At 37.2% G+C, this 18,539-nt stretch overlaps 5 protein-coding genes across 5 annotated transcripts; 2 read left to right on the top strand and 3 right to left on the bottom strand.

The window, feature by feature from the left end:
• The first annotated feature begins 609 nt into the window (after window positions 1–609).
• Window positions 610–1,560, top strand: B0P05DRAFT_288450 (Snf7-domain-containing protein). Its single transcript, XM_051573448.1, has 4 exons — window positions 610–640; window positions 687–1,217; window positions 1,264–1,466; window positions 1,509–1,560. Exons 1-3 carry the CDS (start codon window positions 638–640, stop codon window positions 1,393–1,395), a joined length of 666 nt encoding a protein of 221 aa, XP_051430428.1. The 5' UTR covers window positions 610–637; the 3' UTR covers window positions 1,396–1,466; window positions 1,509–1,560.
• A 305-nt stretch (window positions 1,561–1,865) lies between these two features.
• On the bottom strand, window positions 1,866–5,132 carry B0P05DRAFT_288472 (uncharacterized protein). The gene is made up of 7 exons (XM_051573449.1): window positions 3,490–5,132; window positions 2,801–3,444; window positions 2,613–2,755; window positions 2,405–2,561; window positions 2,281–2,360; window positions 1,953–2,236; window positions 1,866–1,909 (listed from the first exon to the last, which is right to left on the bottom strand). The coding sequence occupies exons 1-6, from the start codon at window positions 5,058–5,060 to the stop codon at window positions 2,060–2,062; spliced, it is 2,772 nt and encodes a 923-aa protein (XP_051430427.1). The 5' UTR covers window positions 5,061–5,132; the 3' UTR covers window positions 1,866–1,909; window positions 1,953–2,059.
• Window positions 5,133–9,654: 4,522 nt separating this feature from the next.
• B0P05DRAFT_575298 (uncharacterized protein) lies at window positions 9,655–10,562 on the top strand (the record flags this gene model as incomplete). The annotated part of the gene is made up of 4 exons (XM_051581637.1): window positions 9,655–9,847; window positions 9,893–9,928; window positions 9,978–10,014; window positions 10,058–10,562. 4 exons carry the CDS (start codon window positions 9,655–9,657, stop codon window positions 10,560–10,562), a joined length of 771 nt encoding a protein of 256 aa, XP_051430426.1.
• Window positions 10,563–11,283: 721 nt separating this feature from the next.
• Window positions 11,284–13,795, bottom strand: B0P05DRAFT_606189 (Pak2 protein). Its single transcript, XM_051583357.1, has 8 exons — window positions 13,546–13,795; window positions 13,180–13,500; window positions 12,936–13,132; window positions 12,705–12,890; window positions 12,635–12,662; window positions 11,836–12,588; window positions 11,709–11,782; window positions 11,284–11,655 (listed from the first exon to the last, which is right to left on the bottom strand). Exons 1-8 carry the CDS (start codon window positions 13,673–13,675, stop codon window positions 11,308–11,310), a joined length of 2,037 nt encoding a protein of 678 aa, XP_051430425.1. The 5' UTR covers window positions 13,676–13,795; the 3' UTR covers window positions 11,284–11,307.
• Window positions 13,796–13,917: 122 nt separating this feature from the next.
• Window positions 13,918–18,507, bottom strand: B0P05DRAFT_606188 (C2 domain-containing protein). The gene is made up of 8 exons (XM_051583356.1): window positions 18,005–18,507; window positions 17,648–17,958; window positions 17,295–17,597; window positions 15,861–17,248; window positions 15,223–15,812; window positions 14,477–15,178; window positions 14,283–14,433; window positions 13,918–14,231 (listed from the first exon to the last, which is right to left on the bottom strand). The coding sequence occupies exons 1-8, from the start codon at window positions 18,498–18,500 to the stop codon at window positions 14,027–14,029; spliced, it is 4,146 nt and encodes a 1,381-aa protein (XP_051430424.1). The 5' UTR covers window positions 18,501–18,507; the 3' UTR covers window positions 13,918–14,026.
• Window positions 18,508–18,539: the final 32 nt, after the last annotated feature.

The raw sequence follows: 18,539 nt of genomic DNA, 5'->3' as shown, positions 1-18,539 counted from the left end.
TAAAGAAGTTGAAAAATAGAAAAGCAACGCGTATACATAATAAAGACAGGGAAGATTTTTTTCAAATACAGTCACTACTATGGTTGCGTCATCTAAACAAGAGTCAATAAACTGTAACATGTCTTTAATTGCCTAGCAACGCTTCAGTATGTGATTTGCATTAAGTCTGTAAGCTGTCATTGCGCTTCGCTGAAGGAGAGCACAGAGACCAATCAATCCATTATTATTAAAACTCAGTTAATGGTACCGCAACTCAAGAAAAGCACCTCTAAAACCATAGTTTTGATTAGAAAAGCGTAATGATAAGACCTTTCTTGGTCACTATGTTATTGGTTGACTAGAAAGTACATCAGAAACTACACACGTCAAATAAAATCTCAGTTACAACTTATCAATGTCGTATTTGATTAGCTAAAAAAAAAAGAAGAAAAGGTTTCCAAACTCTTTTAAACCATAAAGCAACAAATGATTTTAAACACTCAAGTATTTAACTAAACCATCGATCTATGTGTCTGTCTACAATTCTTGATGGTTTTTGGTATTTAAATTTAGCATAAATAGATGGATTTGAAACACCTCCCCCTCTTTTCTCTTGGCTCTTTCTTTTTTTTTTTTTTTTTTTCTCGTTTTCGAAATAATGGTATGTACACTATTTTTAACATAAAAACCAACTTTTGTGTATTTAGGACTTTTTGTTTGGTAAAAGAAAAACGCCTGCCGAATTATTGCGTCAACACCAACGCGCTATCACAAAAGCTCAACGTGAACTTGACCGTGAACGAGAAAAGCTCGAACGACAAGAAAAGAAACTTATCTTGGATATCAAAAAATCAGCCAAAGCAAATCAAATGGGTGCTTGTAAAATCATGGCCAAAGACCTTGTTAGAACACGACGTAATGTTCAAAAGTTTTATCAAATGAAGACACAATTACAAGCCGTGGGACTTCGTATTCAGACATTACGTTCAAGTCAACAAATGGCTGAAGCCATGAAAGGCGCCACAAAAGCAATGGGTTCTATGAACAGACAAATGAATTTGCCTCAAATTCAAAAAATCATGATGGACTTTGAAAGGGAAAGTGAAATGATGGATATGAAAGATGAAATGATGGGAGATGCAATTGATGATGCCTTTGAGGAAGAAGAGGATGAGGAAGAAAGTGATGAAATTGTCAACAAGGTGCTTGATGAGATTGGCATTAGTTTCAATCAAGAGGTAAATATGAACCATTGATTGTAGTTGTACTGACTAGGCATGATAGCTCGGCGAAGTTCCTTCCGGTCTTCGTATACCCGAAAATGCACCTACTTCAGAAAGAGTAGCTCAAGCAGAAGGATTGTCTGCTGATGACGCTGCTTTACAAGCAAGACTAGATAACTTGAGACGAGAATAAATACCCCTCCTGCCACTAGTTTTTATTAACTCAATTCAAATCCTGTATTGGCATTAATAGCTATATATAAAGTCAGTAGACAATCGATTGAATATCAACTTACCATAGCATAGCTTTTCTTTTAAAAGCGATTTCTTAGTATAAGCAGGCAATTTTAGCATATTGAAACTATTTACACAGTTAAATCATGCTTAAAATGAATATAGTTACCATGTAGAACTGGAAGGTAATCTGCCACTTTTGTTGATATTCAGCTTAAAGAAGGATTTGACCAGTTTGACACCATCCATGTCTGAACTAGTGACATCTGTAGACACCATCCGAATAGTAAATGCAGGTTGTAAATATGCAAACCCACCTAGAGGAGGTTTGGGACATCCAGTCGTAAATTTCAAAAAGGCTCTTTTTTCAGCTGAGGGTAATTCTGCTACAATTTGCCATAGTAATCGAATGACAGGATGATGATCAAAATATCCATTTTCATAATGTGTATGTTTACGTAAATCTTGAATGTCTATGCAGTATCAATAAACGCTGTTCTTGAGTCATTTACTTACTAAAATCAGTATCTTCACCAGACAAAACCCTATAGAGTCAATTTGATTTAGTCTTTTTTTTGTGTGTGTGGATGGTAGATACAAGAAATTTATCTTTTATCATTATGCTACCTCTGGAGCTCCGGGGGAGAGAAGATGCGAATCCAACTTTCTGAAATCACAGTACGGAAGCCATGAATAAAGGCCTTAGTTTGTTCTTTGGCTCGTTGGTTTAGTTTGTAGTCTGCCATCAAGTAAATGTATTCTATTTTATTGTTGTTTGTTACCGGTGTATTTCTTCCATTCTAACATAAGTTGAGTTGCATAATTGGTTATAGTGTGCACTTACAAACTTGAGTTCATGGGATTCAATCTTGCCCAACACCTGTTCGTTGGTCTCAAAAGACAAACACAAATCCTCCACATCTCCTAAATTAACATGAGAACATGACATCTGCCTTGTTCAATACTACCTTCATAACGTTTAATAAAAGTCAAGTTTTTCCAAACTTCTTCATCCAACTCTTTCAATTCTTCCAAGAATACATTACGACCCAATAACCGTGCCAAAAGGAATCGGGTAAACTGTACATCCAACAAAATACCTTCATATAATGCTTTTCCAATAACCTATATATCATGTAAGACACTCTCTAAATAAAACCATACATATATACATACCTTGCCAATAAATTCAAAGAGTTGGATATGATTTTTACCATGTATGCTTGAAGTAGCACTTGGATAGAAACTATTCTGTTTTGTAGCAGCAAACAACCCTACATTGGGCTCAAATGCTTCTGATATCATCATAGTCAAGAAGTCTTGTCGATATAAGTGAGCATGTCTAAACTATACGAATCACTTACCTTTAAAAGGTCCTCCTTGATCAATTCCAATTTCTTCTACACCCAATTCATTTACAAAAGTCACTCGAATGGTTCCCTTCCAAGCAGAGAGGGGCAGTTCAGACAAGGCGCTAAACCCATCTTCCAATACATGATCCCGGCGTATATTGATGTATCTACTGACGGATTTAGGTGTCATGGATCGATCCAGAGCTACCCAATCTCGAAAGATTTTGAGTCGCATATCAAAAGAGACTGTATGTGGCATTAACTGTAATATTCTGAGTGGCACAGGATCTCCTTGTCGTAAATTACTGAGGAACAAAGAGGCAGACGAATTAGAGACTCGCTTTGAAGTAGGTGAATCACTATTGAGACTATGAAACAAAGAATTGAAAAATGATTTCATGCCTGTGGTCATAGAAGAAATCAATAACCAGTGGTTTTTAGGACAAAAAGGGTGATGTAGATCCAGGTCATAGATTTGTAGTAATAGACGGCGGGCTGATTTAAACGATTCTGCTGCAGGTGGAAGTTCAGTGGGCACTGATGTGTGTTGTTGTATCAATGAAAAATAAAAAGAGTTTAGAAAGCTACTGATATCAATCAAATCTTGAGGTGAGAATGGCTTCTTGTGCACAAAGATATCCACATCATCCAATGTTCTAAATCATATTAAGTCTCTCTATACAAATTAGCAAGTTACCTACAGAAATACAATAGAACAAGCTTCGCAAAAAACCTTAAGCACTTGAACAAGTGGCTCTTGATCAATATCATTTCGTTTAGCAGCGTCCAAATAGATCACCATGTTACCCTCAGGACCAAAACGATTCATGAGTTTCCACAATTGAGGCATTAGATGAGTCGTAAATGCAATGCGATAGAATATCACTTTTCGATGTGCTTTAAATAAATGCGTCAGTTGCATATACATGGAGAATATAGATTCAATCTCCATTGAAAACAAGGCAAAGCTGCTATTATGCATACTTTTCCTTTTGGTATGTGTATTGTTGAACGAGAGTCTTCTTTTTTGCTCAACTGGATGTTGACTGGTATCGAATCGAATAATATTGCTAAACACACCATCCATAAACGCGCGAGACCAAATGTATTCGATCTGTTTGATGACTTTATCAAACACACTACTGGGTAGATTGTTACCCCAACTACATTGAGACCATTTAAATATGGGATGATATTGAGTAAAAGGAGGTCGTTGATAGTCCAAAAAACAAGGTGAGATATGGACTAGAAATGATATGACTATCTCCACTAACCGCATCTCTTGCTCTGTCTTTAGATTGTTGTTGGGATGGTTCCAAAGGTCAACTAGATTTGCCAACAGAAACAAGCACCCATTCCCGCCCAATTGTGCATAGTCCTCTTGAGCCAAGAAATAAGGCGTTACTAGAGCCCATTTGCGAAGTCGATCCACCATCATGTCATGAATGGATGCAGTGATATAAGGCACAGCCAACGTATTTGTCCATAAGAACCGAGAAGCTGTTTCCATGTCTAATGCATCACTTGAGAGTTCAGCATGCTCAATAGGGTATAGAGTGAGTCGAGTCATGGTAGTCAACCATAGTTTAAGAGCATTGATCTTGGCTGTATCCTGTGTCTTTCTATCTTGAAGTTTAATGATCTGCTGCACACATGCCATGAAGGGCTGGAGGAATTGACATTGACAAATAGTTGTCTTGAGTATACTCTGTGCTATGCTCTGCAACACTTTATCAGGAATATCAATCACATAGGATGGGTCAAGCATGTGTTTTGTTTGATAGGTCTTTGGGTTCAAGTACTGAAGTAACAGAGTCAATTCTGGCCCAAATGATGTCTGGTCAGTCAAAGAAGTGCACTGTGTGATACACTGCATAATCACATATTCTAAGTAGCGACGAGCTTGTGTCATGTACCGCATATCAATCAAGAGTACGTAATAAGGTACCTTATTACTAAACTTGTTGGTTGTCAAATGCTTCACGATACGTTTTAAGCGAGTTTGATCTGGTGTATGCTTTGTCTTGATACAATATATGCCTAGTAGTTGATAGAAATCCATCAGGTCTAGCTCCTGAGTGGATAGACGTGCGTCCCACCAAGTCCAAAAGAGTTGCTGATCTCTACTTCTCCACCATCTCTGTATAGTTACGGCTGCTTGGAGTTGTTTCTCTAACTGCTGTTTCTGTATACGCTCATTTTCTCGCTTCTCTCTTTCTATTCTAGTATTTTCAAGAAACTTTTTCTTTGATGAGTCTGTTGAAGTAAACATATAGACAATTCAGTCTTGTCGCTTTTTGAAATAAAAAAAGGACACAACTGTCGGGTTTGCAAAGGAAGCATATCAAAAAAGGGAAAATAAACTCATGCATTTTACTCTAGTTGAAGAGGAACATGGCAGCCAGGGGAAAAAGAGAGAGAGAGAGAGAGTAAGAGCGATGAGTAAACATAGAGTACAATAATGCAGCATTTATTGTAGTAGTATGTTGGAGATATTCTCATGATAGACTGCAAATAAATTGTATTCTCATCAGCTCATATTGAAAAGCAGTAATTGAACGCCTAATAGAGGAATAATATTTCTATAAGCTTCTTAGACTAGTTTTGTCTTGCTTCTGACTAGGTGCAAAAGATAATTCAAGGAGACTGATCAAGAAATTAGGTGATAAACAAGTGAATTAGAAAAGAAATGTTTAGTCATTATCTTAAGGTTTTATATCGTTACTGGTCACAAAATATGTTTGTTTAACTCAAGTTCAAGTACACATTCACATATCAAAAGCATACATACTCTGTGGCCGCTAAATAACTTTTGACTCCATTTGACACAATACACACTTAATATGCTTTTGATTCTTAACTAAGGCCTTTTTTGAGTACCAAACTTATTGTACAATCTTAGTTTATAAACTAACTTTCCTTACAACACCCAAAGTGTATTGGCAGTCCGCTGCAGACGCGAGTGTTTTTCGGAATAAACCATCACTTCTGCCTTCTGATTCCCTTTTTTGAGTTTTTTATGTTTGAGCATACATAAAAGAACATACTGATGCCAGAGGGCTAGAGCAGTGCAACAAAGATATCCTACACTTGCTTCATTGTTTCCTTTTGAACGAGAATTGTTAATCAACACATAACAAAGCAAGCACAAATTATGATCTACTTTTAATTTCCAGACTACATCGAGTACTTGATTGAGCTTAGCTGGTAAACTTTCAATTGTCAAAGGCATTTCAACTTCCTCCATCTTCAACAAACGACAGACAAAGCCGCAAGGCTGGTCTATAATTGAGCAGTTCATTCTAGGACCTATCCAAAAATTAACATATATATGTGTATATTTCTATGTATTCATAAAGCATCACTTACGATTACATAAGAAACCGATGGCCTTCACCTTCTTCATCTTCTCTGCTGATTCTTGAAGTCAATCGCTGCATAACATTTTTCATCTCTTTGGGAAGCTTTATTCTTTCTTCTACAGCTTCCTTCAAGTTGATGCATTTTTTGTCTTCTTTCTCGTATTCAGCACAGCCGTACTCATAACCATCTTTTGAGATGATCAAATGGGTAAAAAACAAGCAACTTTTTGACTTCTTGCAGTATTAGTTACTGTATAACTGTTAGTAGCGCTTTCAGTGGCCACTGCTACTCGTTCAGGTCTTTATGATAGAAGATAATATATTGATTAAGTATATTTATAAATCAATTTAGCTTATCATGCTACTAAGTATCTTGTACATGTAAAGCCATAATATTCAAAAAGAGGGTCAAACAAGCACCACACTCAGCCAACCAAGTCAACTTCAGAGCCTTCATTAAACAAATGGTTTACTTTGTTTACCTTGAACAACAAAATGACTTCTTTTACACTTCTTGAAATCCACCAAAGATTAAATTCGTCATCCCAGCTACGTATGTTGTTGCTGACCAATTTTCAAACATCTTTTACAGTTTTCTATTGGATTGTTTTTTGTCAATGTTTTCCATTGCTATTTTCTTTGCTTTTTTACTTACACAGCTTGCAAGCTTATTTAATAAAGCTTCTACTTCAGAATTGTTTGAAAAGCTGAGCTCAGTTAGTCTACCTGTATCATTATCATCAAGATATTCTTCATATACTTCATCAAGTGGATCAAAGATCCAAGAATGAACAGCACTATGTAAATCAGAGACTGGTTATTTAAAACTTCAAAGCTAAGCAATTCAGGTCTTCTCTTTACTTTCTAGTAGGGTATTTTTAGCTTGTAGAGAGTAGCTTGTTTGCGTGTTGGACGTTTTAACAATAACACATAGGGCCAAAGAAAGTAGCCGTTTTTTTTTTTTTTTTTTTTTTTTTTTTTTTTTTTTTTTTTTCAATTAGCTGTCGCCACCTTACTTCTAAAATACAATACACTTTATCTTTTTTTTTCTGGCCCTTCACCAAACTTATAGAAAAGTGAAAGTCATTCCTAAACTTATCCCTTTTAAGCTGATGTTTCATCGATTTGGTATTTTTTTTTTGTTCACAGCATAGTAATTATGCATTTAAATCATAAAATACATTGAATGAAAAAAGTATATTCTAAAGGATTTGATTTTATCGTCTTTCTTCAATGCATGTGTGGCTTGAGAGTGAAGGATGTTGATTACTAGCCAAGTAATCTTAATCGAGCGCTCAAGAGCCAAGGTGATCCAGTGATTCCTGTTGATATGATGCAAAAGTAAAGGAAGAAGTTTTGAGCCCACCTTATACACACCAGGATTGAACCTATTCATAATAGAAGAAAGGCCGCTGAATTATCACTATTATCATAAATAACAGCAGGTACTCCAAACATACAGGCTGCAATTTGGGCACATTCAGGAACCATAAACCAATGGTCTTGAGTAATCTCGATACTTATATCAATCAAAGTTTTTTTACTGCCAACATTTTCTTTAGTTCTAAAACAAATATGATCCTTGCAGCTTTTCATACTATGCATTTCTCCAAAAACCTTTGTGTACATGTCATAGTTTGACAGCAGCTAATCACGCATAGTAACCTTTACTTCTAAGAAGAAGCTTTCATCCTTAAAGATTTGAGCTGCTAAGGCGCGGAAGCCACAAAAAACCATCGTCTTTTGTATTAATAATACCTGTAAAAACATTTGTAGGGATCTCGTTACTCATTTCACTCAATATACAATTTTCTTTGTTTTATTCAGTCATTTTTCACAGAAAAAATCAATTTAGCTTCTAGTATTTACCTTTTTCTTGTCTAATCATGGTATTTTTTCAGCTCTTTCTTTCTCGAGATTCTCAAATACATTGATGAAGGCATCAGCTTTAGTCGTACTGGTGACTCTTTTTCTTTTTTGGATTGAGAGGCCTTTGTCTCAGCTACGTCTTTTTAATCTTGAGTTACTTTCGTCGAAATAATACTTTTTTTACTTTTCTTTTGCACCTTTAACATTTTGTTTTGTTTTTCTCTTTTTTTACTTCATCACTTTCCAAAGAGATGTCATCTTCGTTCTTTTCAAGTTCATAAATAAACCATAGCAATACAAGATGGTTAGTACTGACTGCATTGATGATCCTTAAACGTTTTTACCTTGTGTATCATGCTTCTGTGTGCGAAGAAAATGTTTCTCAACATGACAGGCGTACCATTTTCTTCTTGAGATACTTGATACTGAACCTAATATCCAGCGTCTTCCATTTGAGCAACAAGGACTTTTGCATCATTTGTTTTGTTGCTTGCTTTCCCAGTCTCTTTGATTTGATTGTGGTAATTAGTAATATCTTGGTAGTTATAGATTGTGACTCCATTGAAAGTAGTAATTTTCTTTCTTACTTCAGTAATGCTAGAGGCGTTTTGAAGCATTTCAGTCATCACAGAATAGTCAGAAGAAGTTAAAAGCTTTCTTTTTCTTGAAGAGTTATAGGCAATTCGAATCATGAAGGGACAACCAGTCTTGAAGCTCGTTCCTTATCTCTTTCCATCAGGATTACATCTAATTTTTTTCTTTTTACCTCCATCACTGTACTTGCAAGTCAAAGTTAGCCTCTTATTTTTTTCCATTCTTGAGCGGATCAGAAAAATATTTTGTTTGTCGGCCCAGTTTTCGAGTCTATCTGTCAGATTTTCGAGATTTTTGAACTTGATTTTCCAGGCGACAGACAAAGATACTGCTCCCTCTAGTTGCTTAAGTTCTTCTATGAAGCCACCCGTGTCATTAGAGTCCGTACTGAAAACATTGCATCTCTTGCGTAGGACTACAGAAACAGGTTCCTGAAAATCATCATCACTATTATAATGCAGTTCGTTTGAGCTCATTTTTCTTGAGTTTAATTGGGGTGAAAAAAAAAAGTACCTATTGAGTTTTTGTACTGAATCTAATATCAAATTGAATGGTTTTGATTGAATTAATTCAAAAAACCGAATGTATTTTTTTAGCATTAATAGAAAACTGGTAGTGATATGAAATCCAAAAAAGGAAACCAGGTGGCAGTGTTTCATTCTTCACTCCTCTTTCCTTGCTTCTTTCCTGTTTGGTAATTGTATGCATAGATAAAAGAAACGATAAAAAACTTTTTTTTTTTCTTTATGTCAGCTGAAAGAATCAAACGAATGGACATAGAGTAAAACTTGAAAACGACGAGTTCAATTGACAGAAATATAAAGGGGCAATTATTCTCTGACATTTTTTTTTTCTAAGGATGACAGCTAGAAAAGCAGGCCTATTTCTGGAAAAGCAATTGACTTGTACAATGTAAAAACATGCCTTTCAAATTGCTCTTATTTTTTATAAATGTTATGCTACAATACATGTAACACAGACGTTTGATATATAAACAACTTTTTATTTTCTCTCTTTTTTATTTATTAATTTATTTATATGATGGTAGAATACAAACAACGCAATACAACACTTAAGAAATTAGCACGTTGGACTCCTTCTGCGGAAACAAACAAACACAGTTACCCACCACTCAGTCAAGATGCACCTTTTGTTCATGTCCATCATGATCAACTCCAACAAGGATTACTCTATATTCTAAAAATCAAACAAGTCAGCCTTGCTTTATTTGAAGGTTTCTATCATTCGTATGAATAAAGTGTCTTATGTATTTTAATAGGTTGGAATGACGATATGTGTTGTTTTTCAGTTCTTCGTAAGTAGTACATAATAAAGGACTACCTGCTCTTATATCTTATCATTAGGTGCTGAAGTAGATCCATTACGATGGTCATCAGCAAGGTAAAAGCATAATGACATTGTGTACATGTTGAATGTTACATAGACAATTACCTGGTGATTTCGATGCCTTTGAAGCATTTGATGAAGCAGGCAATCCACCTATTCATTTATGGCCTCGTTACCTTAAAGTGAGCGTACCGAGTAACTGGTTCTGTATGTTTGAAGAAGCCAAACGAAAACAGAGAGAATGGATACAAGATCATATTCCTGATGAACACACAGCAACGGGTGGTGCTGCTACTTGTTCAAACACCGATGTCTCTACCATGGATTTAAATTCGTCCAGTCTAGAAGAAGTACAGCCAATGTCAATTGTACATGTTGAGCCCAGTACAAGGTCATTTGCGTCGCCTGTGCCTTCTCAACAAAGTATGATAATGCAAGAAAAGTCGTTGCATATCTTGGACAGAGAACAAATCAAAAGACATTTAGCACCTGGACAAGCCATGACAGATACCATAGATCAATTCTCTATTCCATCCGATGTCTATCCATCTTCTTCTAAATCAAAAAACCGCGCTTCTATGAAAAAGATGATTTTTGGGTAAATAAATAAATAAAAAGTTTATTGATGTTCTGACAAGAGTTGAATGACAGCTGGTCTTTTCATAGCTTGTGCTAAAGGCAATAAGTACAAAGACAAGTGCCGTGATTGGTCTATCGATTTTGTCTTGTAGATCTGTTTAAGAGAAGCTATCAATTCCGATTCTTTGAAAGATGAACTTTTGATTTGTCGAATGAGAGATTGCTTTAGTGTCCATAATGAAGCATAAGCGTGTAAATCATAGGTTGGTTTGGTGATTGGCTTAACCTCAGGTGTGTTTTTTCGAATACGTTTCTTTGAGTGATCCTCTTGTTTCTCTTGTTGTTGGTATGTTGTGTCTTGATCAGGCTCTGACCTTGTTCGCTTCAAGTTTTGCTGTTCTAATGTAGGTGATGGTGGTATTATCGTTGTTGGTGTTTCTGTTGTAGGTTCAAAACTCGTCTGGTCATTCCAAAAGGCATCACGTAAACGCTCTAGTACTTCAAACAGTTCTCCTCGTTGGACATCAAATATATTCTCGCATAAAGAGCGTTGCGTCTATTGAGTGTAAGAACATGATAGAATAATTTACATACTTTTTTCGAATGAATACCACAATGTGGCCCTAAAGCATCAGCAAGCTATACAATAGAGTGAGTTTATGGATCATCAAAGACAAGGATTACTTCTGAAAGATCAGGACAGGTTGTATTCAAAAGAGACATAAAGAAAAAAAAAAAAAAAGAAAGAGTATTAAATAATTTTTATTATTATTCCTCTCTTCTAACAGCATCACGAGCTGCACGAATAAGAGGAGCAAGAGAAGGTAAAGGATCAGCTAAGCGTAAAAAGGGATGTTGCAAGATTTCTGAAGCAGAAGGTCTTTTGTCCACTTCGACCTCTAAACATTTAGCTAAAAAGTCTCTAAATACAGGTGAAAGTGCTTCTGGATTTTGAAGTTTGGGTGTACCATTGTTGGCAATCAAATAAAGAGCACGTAAAGGATTTTCATTCAAATAAGGTGGTTCTCCTTCTACCATTTCAATAGCCATAATACCTAAAGACCAAATATCTACTTTTGGCCCATATTCTTTACGTGTCACTACTTCAGGAGCCATCTAACAATGCAAGCAAGGGGTGAGTTCAAGAGATAGCCTAGTATTGATCTTACCCAATAAGGTGTGCCCACCATAGTAGTACGCTTGGATTGCATTTCATTCAATTGTGCACAGAAACCAAAATCAGCTTAAGAAAGGAAGGATTATGTGAGTTCAATCATAAAGATGTGATTGACTTACTTAGTTTGATATCACCATATAAACTCAATAAAATATTGTCACTCTTGATATCACGATGAATAACGCCCTTTGAATGTAAATGTTGAAGGCCTTCTAATACTTCATGACAAACAGCAGCAATCTGTCCTTCCATCATCATGTTGTTTGTGACTACGTCCGTCAGACTGCCTCCTTCCATATATTCCATAATCACCCAAAGATCACCACGCCATAAATAGGAGTCAATAAAGTTAACAATATTCTTGTGTTTGCTTTCCTTCATGACCAAGATTTCATTGATAATCAGTTCTTTCTTGGGTTGTTGTTCCAAATTCATTTGTTTGATAGCCACAGGGAAATCACTGGCATCTGAATAAGCAATATAGACACCGCCTGAAGCACCTTGACCAATTTTACGCATATTTCGATAGACAAGACTAGGATCAGCTTCTGTACAGATAGTGCGTAATTTGGCAACCACTTCAGCATCTTTCATTTGGTGTTTGCGTTCCTTGACACGTTGTTTGACAGTACCGGGTGAACCTGTTAATGAAGACTGTTGAGACATCATAGGTGGTGATTTTTGAGCAAGAGAAGGAGATTCTTGTCTTTCACGTTGTTTAGCACTCAATTTACGCTTAATATCATAATCCCGGGCAGCATGAGAAGAAGGAGATGCACTCTCATACAATAGACGTTCTTGTTGTAACTGTAGCTGTAATTGACGTTGATATTGTTCATATTGTTGTTGTTTTTGTTGTTGAAGGTGGTACACTAAAATATAGAGTTACACACGTAGAAATTATTGTGTTTCACTTACATTGTTCTTGTGGTGAAAGAGATGGTTTCTATCTCATTTGAGTGACACAATACAACAGGGTTATATTTACCTTGTATTCAGGTAATCTTGAAGGCATGTTTTCTTCATAGTCTTCTTCTTCTTCTTCATGTTGCGGAGTCAAGTTTTTATTGCTTGGTAAATCATCGTTTAACGCGTGGGCTCTTTCCATTTTATGATAAACAGATTCATCATGGTCACGATTTTCCTGGTAAAAACCAATGGCATCCAACACAGCCTAAACTCAAAGTAAGCACAATAGAATAGATCCTTATAAACTTACTTGTGGGTTTTGGTATTGTTCCACTTTAGAAATACCACTGTGCTGTAATAATGTCTGCCATTCTTGAGGCAAACCAGTAAATTCACCTGTACTCGAATCAAATCCAACGTGTGTGACATGCTTTGCGTTATATGGACCTGAAATTTCCATTTCTTTTTCTTGTTCATTGTTGGACTGTTTGTCTTTATTGATCAGTTCTATTCAGATAATGAGTCGATTGTATAACAAGCGTGTCTTTACTTGCCATTGAAACTGCCTACAAATTTATCAAAGACACCTTTAAATGTGGATCGATCTCTTGCTTTACCAAATGCACCACTAGGCAAGTTTTGTAGTGCAGTCAGGCTATCGTCTGGTTGTTGTGGGGGTGTGTATTTCATTTGTAGTTGTGTTGTAGGAGATCGTTCACTTTGAGCTCGCATTAATAGTGGTGAAGATGTTGTATGGGGTAAAGGAGGTGAGGGACGGTTTCTTCCGACTGAATTGGATCTATCACGCTTAGAAGACAATGTTCTTGATAGAAATGATCCTGAGGACTGTGTTGAAGGTGATGTCATCTTACGTCCTATCGAATCATAAACATCTTTTTGTCATTTTATAAGATACAAACCAATATCTTTCTCGGGAATATCAGGTGCGTTATGAATATTACTATCAGAAGCAGTACGCATATTGAGTTTTTGAAGATGACTTGACAAGGATCGATGAAGACCTCCATTAGAATCGCTTGGTGAAGACATGCTCACTAGGATCGAGATGGTGTCTTTATGAGAATAAAGAAAAAGAAGAAAATAATTAAAAAAGAGATGAGCGCTTCCCTTTTTTGATACGGTTTAGAAAGAGAGGTTGAAACCAGTCACATGAACAGGATGTATGCTTTCTTTTTTTCTTTTTTTTTTTTATATTTTCATCTGATAAGCATACAAATCAACATATCAGATCTGATGATACACTTCAAAATTTATAATTTACTTTTTATTGTGCTCTTTATCGTTTAGTTTCTTGCTCTTTATCTTATGTTGTGGGACATATGAGGTAATTGCCTCGCCGCTTATGTGTAACCATCAATTAAACTCAACTGTTAACTTTATTTAGACTATTTGAACTTGAATATGGATTTCACCATGTCCATGAGGCGTAAGGGGCAACCAACCATCAAAAGGTTTGCCTTCATCTACATGCTCTGATACGTTAAATGTGACTTCACCAATATCACTATCTGATAATGTATTGTGGTCTCGAACAAGGAAGTCTAGCACAGAAGTGCCAAATACTTTAGTTGTAAATGAGTCTTGCCTATAGATGGTATGAATTGTTTGATTTCATGCTTATATATGTAGATTTTACCATTGTGGGTTGCAGTTCTTTTTGATATGTTTCGTCTTGTGAATAGAATGCTTCCCAAGACGAACACGACAATAAGGATCACTTGTCTTGTCTCGATTCATGCCTTTAAGGTTTCGTGCCTCAAGCACAGTAACCTTAATTGTAGCAACACCTAAACAGAGAGTTAGTAACACATGAGAGCAATGATCACTTACGATCTTTGTCTTCAAAGATAGATTTGGGTCGAGTCGTAGATTCATTGGAAGACAAAAGCGAAGGAGCATGCTGTTCTTGCTCTTCTGAATCCAAATGGTCTTCACCTCCTTTCTTGCCATGAAATTTACTAAAACCACGACCCAAGGCACCCACACCACCTCCAATAGCACCTCCTACGAGTTTAGTACCGCCACCTATCACTTTGGTACCTCCATAAATCATTTTATTGCCTGCTCCGGCACCTAAACCCACGACATCGCCTGCAAGGCCTGTGCCTGTCGATAACAATTTGGTCGTTGAGCCTAACAAGGAAGTGCCTTCACGTTTACGAGCCAACAGTTGAGGCTCCCATTTAAGGCGCAATCGAATGAGACCTCCTTCCAATGGCACCTCTAATTCTTGAGCAGTAAAAGACTCAAGTGAAACAATGGGAATAGGACCTTGAGCTAGTAATTCGTTTTGACCGATTTGATCCCAATCGAATATCTTGACTTCAAACAACGCCTTGGTACGTGCTAATACAGGGACAGTAAAGACTTCATTCTTGTTAAAGACAGGCGATAGTTGTTTCTTGTAGGTTTGTGATTTATAGACTTTTTGATGGTTGAGCGTAAAGACACAAAATGGATCACTGGTGCCTGATTTATCAGCGGCCTTTAAACCAGAAGCAGACAAGAGGGAGACTGTCAGATTACCTTGATCTAGCCTCATATGAGTTTGACGAACATATATTTCTTCAACTTACTTTCTAAACTTTCACTTGGATCCAATGTGAATTTGACAACGGGTACAAACTTGAAGCTGAGGCGAATCATGCCACCTTGGCAGTCCAACAAACGATATTCTTGAGCTTCATCTTCTGTCATGGATTGAATGATATCCTGCACCGTACTTGTCCAGAAACCAATACGGCCTTCATCCTTATAATCATCTTTAGCATCGCGTACACGTACAATAAGACGGGAGAAATCCATTTCTTTCACAAAGGCGTCACCAAATTCATCAAAAGTAAGATGGGTGCCCTTGACAGGTGTAGTACGGTACTGTGCATCGTTTGAGTCGACCAAGAGCTCAACGACTGCTTTGGCTTTTTGAGGGAGATCAACATCATGAATCTTGACAGAGAGCACACCAGAAGCATAGCTCAAGAGATCAATCTTGTGATCGGGTGTGTAACGAACAAGCTCACCGTGTAAATCTGTCTTGGGATATTCAATAGGTGCTTCTTCGTTTTCAGTGTCTTGTTTAGCTAAAGCAAGTGTAGGGAAAAAGGAAGCCTCATAATCCAATTGACCTCTTCCTGGCTTTCTTGTATTGTTCATCAATTCAACTTGTCTATATAGAAAAAATGAATTGTGTTGTATACTAATTGCTGATGCTTACCTCTTCACAGCAGGCAATGGTTCATATACGACTTGATCGTCTGTTTTTTTCTCTTCAACAAGGTCTTTGATAAATAAATCACACATGCCAAGCAGTTTGTCCTTTTGAATATCGTTATAGTCCATGACTTCCAGCATTAAATCTTCTCGCATAGAATGGATAGGCACATACACAGCAGTATCCCATACAGGATTCAAATTATCCAAAATAGCTTCTGTTTGTGCTCTTGATTGTAAACCAGACATGACGCGAACATATGGATCTGATTTACCACCCGTCAAGGCTTCTACATTCTTAAGCTTGGTAGCTTTGTTGAGTTGGATACGGACCACACCAATAGGATGTTGGTATTGTCCCTTGGTCAAAGCAGCATTGAATCCGGTCATTAGTACAGGCTTCCAGGTCATATTCAAGTGAATCTTGCCTGTACCATCTTGAACATTCCACCAATCATTGTTGTCTTTGAGTTGATTTTCCATGTCTGTCAAACTAGAAGACCATCGGCCCAACCTATCGTCATCTCCAAAATCAACAGCGTTCATCAAGATTATTTCTAGATGAGTGTTGGTTTTATCAGCCACAAAGACTTCAATAAACTTGTTCCAGCGAGGATTCACACTTCGCTTAAATGTACTTGTACGTAATTTCTCTTGACCGTTGACTTTAAGGATAGCATATGAATTGACACTCGTACTGCCTTGACCAATAATAGGCACTTTGCCTACGACAGGCAGTCCTCCTACAAGAGGCACACCACCCTTTTTCTGCTTCACAGCACCACCGATATCTTGACAGTCTTGAATATAAAATCGCATGACACCACTATTGGATTCAACAGCAGGAACGATTGTTCCGTCTTGTTCGTTCTTTTCAGGTTTCGAGACAGGAAAATAATGCACATCGGCCTTGATTTCACCTACAGGTTTACCACTACGCAACACCATCAAGCTTAAACCTTCCAAGGCATTCTGGTTTTCTTCCACGTCCTTGAGTGCCAATGTAGCCACGCCCACATCCGAATCGTTACGGCCTGTGTTACGATCCATGATTTGGAAGCACAAGGTGTCATTGAGACTGTTGAGTAAGATAAAATGGGTTTCGTTCCATTGAGGGTTGTTGTTGTTCTCAATGGCTTTTGTACGGGCTTGTTCGGGGTCGTGGATATCGCCTACGCGGAATATACAATAAGGGTCTAAAGAACCAAACAAGTCGCTAGGTTTGAGTCCATGAGCAGCATAGATAGTGACAGCAAGCACACCATTAGCAGCATTGATATCTGTACCTGCCATCATAGCAGCCACATCCAGTGTAAATACATTAGGCGCATACATCATTGGACCAAGATTAGCATGGACTTGGTCTTTCACAAAGGTTTCGAGGCCAGGAATCTAAAGAAGCATGAATACACATGGATGTGATGATGTTCTTACTTGCATTGTTAATATCAAAACCAAAGGTTTCACCGCCCACAGGCTTAAGTACATAATCGAAATGAGGTTTCTCTAAAAAGCAAATCTCGGCTGTCTTGACATGAGGCATTTCATTAAACAACTTGAGCTTAATACGAATATTTCCCTTGAATGCAATGTCTTCTAATAAGATGGGCATACCAGCACCCACCATACCTTTACCCACACGAATGGTCAAGACGATCTTTGGATTGACTTTGGATTGAACTTGACGAGCTGTCAAGTCAAGTACATCATTAGGCGTAAATGAGAACTGCCAGTCCATACACTATATGAAATAATGTCAGGCTTTGATCCACCAATTAAATAAACACATACCACAATATCAGGAGCAGATCCAGGATAGACCTTGACACTATCGACACGAGGGGCCTTTGTGCCTAATGTAAATGAACTGAGTCGAATGGAGTCTAAAAACGAAGGTGTATTTTCGCTCAAGACAGCATCGACTTGACCAATAATTTGAGCCGATAATGTAGGTTCAAAAATAAGCCAAAAACGATCCAAAAAGTGGTTCATCCAACCGGCTGTTTCTGCGTCACTTTCCAATTTATTCAGAGCCACTTGTCGTTCCATATCATCACGGGCATTTCGTCTTGTTCGCTTGATGGATGTGCGGTAATAAGTGGCTTGTGAAGTCAGTAACAACCAGAGACACGTGTATGTACTACTTACCGAAAAAAGCACCAACAATTAAACATGACATGATACCCAATCGACAGACTGTCAATACATAAGTGAAGAAAATAGCAATAAACACAACACCACAGTTATGAAACCATTCACCAAAGTATTTATCAGACACGAATTGAGCAACCAAATCATGATGATATTCACCATTGGAAGCACGTGTACTGTGATAAAGTTGATTGATTTGATCAGGCGAATAAGATTGAGCAAGCTCTTGCATAACCTTTTCATCACCTGGATTAGGTAAACTGGAGAAGCGAGTCCAGCCTGCTTTAACCCAGTCTGGTAAGCCTAAAAGAGGATTCTCGACATAACCACCTGGAATTTGAGGTTTGTTTTCAGTTAATGCATGGTCCATCAATTCAGCTTTCTTTTCTTCAGGTGGTGCATCAGGTGAAAATACATGTACAGGTGCACCATTTTCTGATTTTAATGCTGTATTGACAGCTTGAGAAAGTTCTTTTGACTCTTTTTCTGACATGTCAATGAAAAAAGACAATAAAAAAAAAAAAGAAAAAAG

The sequence above is a fragment of the Gilbertella persicaria genome, assembly GCF_025201335.1.
Source record: "Gilbertella persicaria strain CBS 190.32 chromosome Unknown B0P05scaffold_58, whole genome shotgun sequence".
Classification (NCBI taxonomy): Eukaryota; Fungi; Mucoromycota; class Mucoromycetes; order Mucorales; family Choanephoraceae; genus Gilbertella; species Gilbertella persicaria.
This window is presented reverse-complemented; position numbering and strand designations above follow the sequence as displayed.

Excerpts from the sequence above, each read along its gene's own strand:
- B0P05DRAFT_288450 (XM_051573448.1), top strand. Across the intron at positions 1,218-1,263 it reads GCATTAGTTTCAATCAAGAG|CTCGGCGAAGTTCCTTCCGG; the intron begins GTAAATATGAAC and ends TAGGCATGATAG.
- B0P05DRAFT_288472 (XM_051573449.1), bottom strand. The coding sequence starts at position 5,060 with ATGTTTACTTCAACAGACTCATCAAAGAAAAAGTTTCTTGAAAATACT. Across the intron at positions 2,756-2,800 it reads TCAAGGAGGACCTTTTAAAG|ACTTCTTGACTATGATGATA; the intron begins GTAAGTGATTCG and ends TATATCGACAAG. Across the intron at positions 2,361-2,404 it reads TTTTATTAAACGTTATGAAG|GAGATGTGGAGGATTTGTGT; the intron begins GTAGTATTGAAC and ends ATGTTAATTTAG.
- B0P05DRAFT_606189 (XM_051583357.1), bottom strand. The coding sequence starts at position 13,675 with ATGTCTTCACCAAGCGATTCTAATGGAGGTCTTCATCGATCCTTGTCA. Across the intron at positions 12,589-12,634 it reads TCTTTCACCACAAGAACAAT|TGTACCACCTTCAACAACAA; the intron begins GTAAGTGAAACA and ends TCTATATTTTAG. Across the intron at positions 11,783-11,835 it reads ATATGGTGATATCAAACTAA|CTGATTTTGGTTTCTGTGCA; the intron begins GTAAGTCAATCA and ends TCCTTTCTTAAG.
- B0P05DRAFT_606188 (XM_051583356.1), bottom strand. The coding sequence starts at position 18,500 with ATGTCAGAAAAAGAGTCAAAAGAACTTTCTCAAGCTGTCAATACAGCA. Across the intron at positions 15,813-15,860 it reads CCATTGCCTGCTGTGAAGAG|ACAAGTTGAATTGATGAACA; the intron begins GTAAGCATCAGC and ends TTTTCTATATAG. Across the intron at positions 15,179-15,222 it reads TCCAAGTGAAAGTTTAGAAA|ATCAAGGTAATCTGACAGTC; the intron begins GTAAGTTGAAGA and ends ATATGAGGCTAG.